Below are 7,982 nucleotides of genomic sequence, written 5' to 3' on the forward strand. Positions count from 1 at the left end.
TAAAAACTGAGAACAAACTGAGGGTTGATGGGGGGTGGGAGGGAGGGGAGGGTGGGTGATGGGTATTGAGGAGGGCACCTTTTGGGATGAGCACTGGGTGTTGTATGGAAACCAATTTGACAATAAATTTCATATATAAATAAAAAAAAAAAAAGAAGAAAAAAATAAAATAAAAAAAAATAAAATAAAAGGATGTTGTTTTATATATAAAATCACTATTTCAATTAAGTATGTGGATACTTCACACGTACACATTACAGGTTTCTAGTGAATAAAGTGCATAATTATTATACTATCCCTTTTTTTCTTTTAACTTACATTACCTAGATGTAGCTTTTTCAAATATTCTATTGGTTGACAATAAACATCACTTGATTACACTATTAATTTTATTGCTTTTTATCACTACTTACAAAATTATCTTGGTGTTAAAATACTAGAAAAAAATATAGGGTATTATACAAAAAGAACAAAAGGTCCTACCTGTTTCAACCTCATGAAGAACGTCTCTGTGAAAGTCTTTCTGCTGAAATACCAAAATCGCTCATTCGGAGGGTACACCCGTACGACAGTCTCCAGGAGAAAGCGGACAGGCTCCACCACCTCTGTGACTACCATATCCACTGCCACAGTCATGTACACCCGCTTATCTGCAGTAGAAATTTTCCATACATACATTATGCTGTCTTTATCATTCCTTGACTATTTAAGAAAACAAAGGTTCCCCACTTATGAAAAAACTAAGGTCCTTTCCAATCATGTTACCATCTACGTTTAATTTTAAATGTTGTACTGTCTCTTTGATTAAATGGGTAAACAAACACGTTTTCCAAGTATGCTTCTCAATACTCATGATCCTATCTAAACCAATGGTCAAAATCTCTGACAACCTTACTTTTTCCTTCCACAAATCAGGTCTTTAATATAAAAAATAAGATAAAATTTTCAGATAAGATGTAATTTTCTTTTACACAAAAACTATCTTTCAAATTTCCCCAAAAAACTCTGGAAAATCACAAGAATTTGCCCTTTCATATTATAAAAAGAGATACAAAAAACTATTCACTTTGATGAGATGCATGAGGACTGTCAAATCAAAAGAGATGTTCAACCTTCACGATGCTAACTCTGTACAGAAAAATGCTTATGCAATGTTGTGTATGTTTTAAGGTCTGTCAGTACCCTCATTGTCCTCTCACTGTATGTTCAGGAAAAACACTGATTAAGGTTCTTCTGTACAGTTATATATCTATATCAGAGTCTTGGCAAGTAATTTTAGGCAATAATATAGTGCTATCAGTCACAATTTCAGTTATTATTTAAAATGTTTACTTGGCCGAGGCACCTGGGTGGCTCGGTCAGTTCAGCATCCAACTCCAGGTTTCAGCTCAGTTCATGATCTCACAGTTTCATGAGTTCAAACCCCACGTCAGGCTCTGCACTGGTAGCTCAGAGCTTGTTTGGGATTCTTTCTCTCACTCTCTCTCTCTGCCCCTTCCCAACTTGTGCTGTCTCTCTCTGTCTCTCTCAAGTACATAAATAAAACCTCAAAAAATTAAAATGCTTACTTGGCCACAGAGTTCTATTTTTTTTAAGTTTTTTAATGTTTTTTTAAGTGTGTTTCTTTATTTTGAGAGAGAATGAACAGAAAAGGGGCAAAGAGAGAGGGAGAGAGGAAGTGCAGAGCCCAATGCCTGGCTCAATCTCACAAACTGGGGCTCAATCTCACAAATCATGAAATCTTGACTGAGCAGAAATCAAGAGTGGGACTCTTAACCAACTGAACCACCATAGCCTTTTTTAATTTAGATCTAGAATCTTGTAGGCTAGTGTCTAATGGTTTCCTTTAGTTTCACAATAGGCTGAAATACGGATTTTATTTTGTTTTATTTGCCCTACTTGAGATTCATTGGTTTTCTTTTTTTCCTTTTCTTTTTTTTAAGTAGGCCCCATGCCCAGTGTGGGGGCTTGAACTCACAATCCTGAGGTTAAAAGTTATGCACTCTACCAGCTAAGCCAGCCAGGCTCCTCTTACTGGGTTTTTCAGTCTGGGTTTGGCTATTCCATATTGTCATTTCTTTGCTACTTCTTAAATATTTTTAAATTTTATTTTGTCCAGCATTTTTAGTTCTCGAAGCTCAAATAACTAAGCCCATTAAAAGAAACCTTCAATAGTGTTTTTAAAAAACATTATACAACATTTATGCACGTCAACTACACTTCTATTAATGTCAAATTCAACAAAAAATTCATTACATTCTTACGTAATGCAAGCATTCTACCTGCAAATTCAAGAGAAATGAGGATTCACTAGACACTGTACTTGACTTAGCAGACCTTAAAGTCCAAGGAGAGTACTATCAAAGTGTAAGAGACAATAACACAAAACAGAATAGAAAACACAGCTTGGTGGTACAGTGAAAAGATCTAAGACATTTCATCTCCAGAGTTTCAGCTTCTTCTGTAAGAAGTCAAAGTTTTATTCATGAATCCTTTGAGTAAGTTATAATCTCAGGGACATCATTTGGAAATTTTAGAAATCAAGTCAGTGTTTTTTATGGCATATGAAATAATTTTAAATTTAAAATACATTATCTTTTGGATAAGAATATTATTGTAATATAGTATGAAGTTTATTTTAATGGAACAAATAAACTTTAAAATGTATTATCTTCTGATAGAAGACCAAAGATATATTAAAGAACAAAATCAAACTGAACTATGTGTTACATTAAAAACAGATAAAAATTGCTGTTATAACTCACTATTTGAAGTTCTCATATTTTATTCTTCAAAATTATCAACTGGCTTATTTTTCTCATTTTCATGTTTACTTTCTGAATGATTATAAGACAGAAGTTTACAGGCTGGTCTTTACAAGCCTGTAGGCAGAATTTACAAACTGTGGGTGTAAAAATTATTTATTCCTAATACATGAAAGGCTCTATAATCATTATTATTTTTCTATCTTTTTAGCCCTCATTTTGAAATAGACAGTTGATGTGTGATCAAATGCATGTAATTTATGCAACTGGTAAATATTCTTGCTAAAGAAATTTGAGAATAATTACCATGTAATGCTCTTCATTAATATATTTCTATATTAGTATTCATTAATGTTCCTGTTTTAACCAAAAATCTACTGTGGATATAAAGAAACGAATATAAGACAAAAGATCAAGCCAATGGATCCGTTATTTTCTCAATACAAATTATTGGTTGAATCACAGTAAAGCATTTAGTGTAACTTATAACATTAGTTGTAACTCATGAGGTAAAAATTTAAATTTTAGTTTAAGGACAGATGGCAGAGGGGTAAAAAACACAGACAATTAACAGATATCTGGATAAAGTAGGAATAAAAATAAACACAATGGGAAGAATGATAGATGTACTATTTACCACTCATAAACTTATCGTTTAACACTAGACATGTCTAACAAAATGAAAAGGTAAACAACACAGAAAAAAGCGTTTACCACAAATGAAATCCTGAATACACATTACTAAGATCCCAAAGGTCAAAAGACTGGAAAAATAATTTAAAAATAAAAAATATAAGTAATCTATAAGGAAAACAGAGAACAGTTACCAAAGATATGCAAAATTCCAGAATTTGCTTTCCCTATTTCTTCCATACTCTTCCATACTCTGCTTCAAAATAAAATAACTCCATAGTAACATATAAAGCACAAACCCCAAATATTTTCTACATAATCTAATAAAACTAATTCACATATCTTTGAGGAAGATTCTTTTGAAAGTGGAGGTTTTCCCCATAATGCATAAAGTATTTTTTAAAACCTGCAAAATTTATGGGGTGCCTGGTTGGTTCAGTTGGTTAAGCATCCAACTCTTGATTTCAGCTCAGGTCACAATGTCACCATTTGTGGGATTGAGCCCCACATCAGGCTCTGCACTGACAACAAAGAGCCTGCTTGGGATTGTCTCTCACTCTTTCTCTGTCCCTCCCTTGCTCATGCTGTCTCTCAAAATAAATAAATAAACATTTAAAAATAAAAAATAAAGACTTTGAAATCTAAATAACTTCATTTTAAATAAGCTCCAGAATTTTTAAAAACACAGCAAAACAACATTGACCATAATATAAAATTTAAAGCAAATAATAATGAATAATTTGAGAAAAGTTACCTTTTGGGGTTTCTTCATTAAGTGCCAGAAATATTGGCACATTGGGGTTCCAAATGCCGGTAATAACATAAGCTCTTCCATCATAGCTCTTTCCCATGGATTCCTATAAAAATTCAGACAGAAATTACTGAGAATACATGCATCAGGAAAATCACCATTTTAAATTATAAACATATCTTACTTTAAGCAATCAAATTTAATGGAATTTGGATTTACAAATGGATTTTTTTCTGTATTATTCGCCACCCTACAAAAGCATTTCTTTCATTATTAAATTCTAAGGCTTTCTTCAGAGTTTCTATTTACAGACACGTACCTCTTGGATAGAAGGAGCTGTACCTTCATATACTGACTCACAAAAACATAGTATTGGAGTAAAGTTATAGTTATCTTAGACTTCTGGTGATAATTTCATATACCTACATACAAGGATGTCCACAGTTTCTATTAAAACTATAGTGTACATCTCACTGAAGATGTTTAAATTGAATTAATAGTAAGTCAACAGAAAAGCGGTATTTTTCTTCCAGTGTTCTAATTTATAATATATTCTTAAAATATTAATTTACTTTATCACAATTAACACTTCTGAAAGTTCATACTTTTCTATTATCTATGTCAGATACTTGTATACTGGCTTACGATCAGTAACCAATGTTAGGAGGCTAATAGAGGTAATCAACACCCAAGTTGATTATCTCCCATTCACTCTTATACTTGCTCCCTCCTTCCCTTCACTCCTCCCCTTCTTCATCTCCTCCACTCTTTCAGGTTCCTACTAAGCCCACTCCTGACCCTCACTGAAGAAGCCGGCAACTCCTATCGTGAAAGCAGGATCATATACAGTTGCGTGCATGTATGTACGTGTGCAGGGGAGGGGAGGTTAGAGGTGTGCCCATGGGAGAACAGCACACAGCATACAAGTATGTGCATATGCAAAAGTGTATTATCTACAGAACTTTAAATTTCCTGTGCCCATTTCCTCATATTATGAATAGAGACTGCTAGAAGTATCAGACTAAAACAAAGATAAATACTGTTTTTCCAATTTTACCCCCACACAGAAGCTTCTCTGAATCCCTATAAAATTATTTGTCATTTGGTAATTATTGTGTTTATTTTCCTCATGTATTGGTGGTATTTCACTAATCGAACTGTACAGCTTGAGTGCAGGGACCCTGCATTCCAGAGATGAAGTACACTCAAGGCCACATTAAGGAAATTCACTCAGCACCTTCAACACTTTCATATATTCATATTCATTCTCTCTCTGTCTCCCCACCCCTTCCTCTCTCCCTCCCTGTGCCTATCCTCTCTACCTTCTCATTAGATCCCCATTCAAAACAAGAATGGGCATCTGACCCCCAAAAAAACCCAATCCATTTCTGAACAAGAGCTTGTGCCATGCTTGACTCCAAAAAGATGAGTGAGCCCAATCAAATTATTTATTTCAATTAACAAACACCAAGAAAAGTAGGCAGTCAGCAGTGGAGCTGAAAGGTTTTAATAAGAAGCCAGGCACTGACAGGCCACATAAAAAATGAAGTGATAACAGAAATTAAAAAGTAGGAAAGAACACATAAAGAAGAGTAGAGTATTAGGAAACTGTTAAGTGGTAGGAGAGAAACGGAGAAAAACAAAAAAACCATTAAAAATGATCATGCAGTCAAAATACAAAGGCAGATACTGGGAGACAGGGAAGGAAGGAGGAAGAGTGAGGAGCAGAAAGAAAAGGGGCAGAGAAGGTGCAGGGAGGGAGAGATGAAGGCAAGGAGGGAAAGGGGAAGAGAAGGAGAAAGAGGAGACAGAAAGAAGGAAACAGAAAGGGGGAGGGGAGGGAAGGAGGTATAGAAAGACAGGGGGGCAGAGCACCAGATCTCCGGGAGCAAGGGCAGCAGTGAAAAAAAGAGAAGGAGCAAAAAAAAAGAGACTCAAAGAAAGAGCAAGCCCATGGGGGGACGTGAGGCAGACAGGAACAGTCCAAATAGCAAAAACCACTTTGTAGTGTTTAGGTACAATTTCATGAAGATCAATAACCTCTTCTATCTTCAAGGTGTTCTAAGTGGATCTCTGTTCCTTATAACCAAAATAGCCTAACTCAAACATCTGTATTTTTATGTCTTTGTAGTTCTCATAATACACCACCACAATAATACTGTCTTACATCAAAAGCCCTCAATAGCAGTTTCTCCTCATCAAGTACTGCATTTTTGTTATTGAACTAGACCTTTCTATCACACAGACTGGCTTGCTCCCAGCCTCTTATAAAGATGCTTCTTGGAGCGCCTGGGTGGCTCAGTCAGTTAAGCGTCTGACTCTTGGTTTTGGCTCAGGTCATGATCTCACGGTTCAAGAGTTCAGGCCCCACATCGGGTTCTGAGTTGACAGTGCTGAGCCTGCTTGGGATTTCTCTGTCCCTCTCTCTATGCCCCTCCTTGGCTTTCTCTCTCTCACTCTCCCTCTCTCAAAAAAAAAAAAAAAAAATTTTTAAAAAAATTTTAAAAAAAAAAAAAAAAAAAAAGATGCTTCTTCAACTGTCTTTGTTGAAGAGTTCTTCCTAACTTTTGTCTCCACCACAAGCAGAGCTGACAAAATCAGGGACAGCAGGTAAGGGACATCCGGACAACCTAAGTCTCTGCCCAAACTAGAAAAGGCAGGAACCCTAGGTGCCCTCCTCTTAGGAAAATAAACTAGGAAATACAGACAGACTGTGGCAGTTTACAATGGGAACATAGCAGAAAGGGCATAACACAGAGGCCGGAGAACACAGTAAGCCACAAATGAACTGTCAAGTCATGAGCAAGCTGAAGCTATGAGGTCAAGTAGGCAAACAGTAGGGTAAAGCGGTACTGGAAATAACACACAGAAAAAGTAAAAAATGTAAGTTTGTGTTAATTTATCCATTTGTTAAGCAAAAATGAGCCTACTATAAGCCATGGTCTATGCCTATTAAGTATCCAGCAAGGAAAACAAAATGATCCTGACCCTCGGGAGCTGAGAGGCTAATGTTTTCCAAACAGCAATTTGTGACTCATCTGTGGATCATCAAATCAATTTAGTGGATTATGACCAGACATTTTAATCAAGTAGAAGAAAAATAGAGTTCCTCATACACCTAAGGAAGGGGTAAGAACGGTTTCATGAAAATTTTATTTCTGCTGTTCTACACAAAGACTATAAGCATACTGGATTAAAATACAAATGAATTTGTAACTATGAGTCCAGCTACTGGCCCAGTGTCAATAAATGGTTAATTGTAAAGCTCCACAAGCTTTCCGAGGCATTTCTAGGACTTTTAAATTACATTCCAGTTCCAAGAAACCAGGCTCTACTGAGTTTTCAACTTTTCTTGGTACTTTGCAGTTATGCTTTTCCTAGGTACTATAGGGTAGTAAAATTTGGCACCTCAAAATGTATCTCTTTGGCATGTAGGCTATTTTTAGTCTGATTATTTTAAAAAACAAAAGAGGGGCGCCTGGGTGGCGCAGTCGGTTAAGCGTCCGACTTCAGCCAGGTCACGATCTCACAGTCCGTGAGTTCGAGCCCCGCGTCAGGCTCTGGGCTGATGGCTCAGAGCCTGGAGCCTGTTTCCGATTCTGTGTCTCCCTCTCTCTCTGCCCCTCCCCCGTTCATGCTCTGTCTCTGTCTGTCCCATAAATAAATAAAAACGTTGAAAAAAAAATTAAAAAAAAAAAAATAAATAAAAAACAAAAGACTGGGAAAGAACCTCTGACCTCCCCCTTATACTGACCATAGATAACTACAGTATAAAATAAAGCAGGTGAGGGGCGCCTGGGTGGCTCAGTCGGTTAAGCGGCCGACTTCGGCTC

At 36.2% G+C, this 7,982-nt stretch overlaps 1 protein-coding gene across 8 annotated transcripts in view; it reads right to left on the bottom strand.

Moving 5' to 3' along the window:
• Positions 1 to 7,982, bottom strand: part of RABGAP1L (RAB GTPase activating protein 1 like) — an 802,606-nt gene that overhangs the window by 679,173 nt on the left and 115,451 nt on the right. For all 8 annotated transcript variants that reach the window (XM_040446724.1, XM_040446725.1, XM_040446723.1 and 5 more), the window contains 2 exons: positions 4,153 to 4,255; positions 484 to 650 (listed from right to left, as the gene is read on the bottom strand). In XM_040446724.1, coding sequence (XP_040302658.1) covers positions 484 to 650; positions 4,153 to 4,255 — 270 coding nt within the window. The remainder of the gene's footprint in view (positions 1 to 483; positions 651 to 4,152; positions 4,256 to 7,982) is intronic.

The sequence above is a fragment of the Herpailurus yagouaroundi genome, unplaced genomic scaffold (assembly GCF_014898765.1).
Source record: "Herpailurus yagouaroundi ecotype Mexico unplaced genomic scaffold, PumYag 195, whole genome shotgun sequence".
Lineage (NCBI taxonomy): Eukaryota > Metazoa > Chordata > Mammalia > Carnivora > Felidae > Herpailurus > Herpailurus yagouaroundi.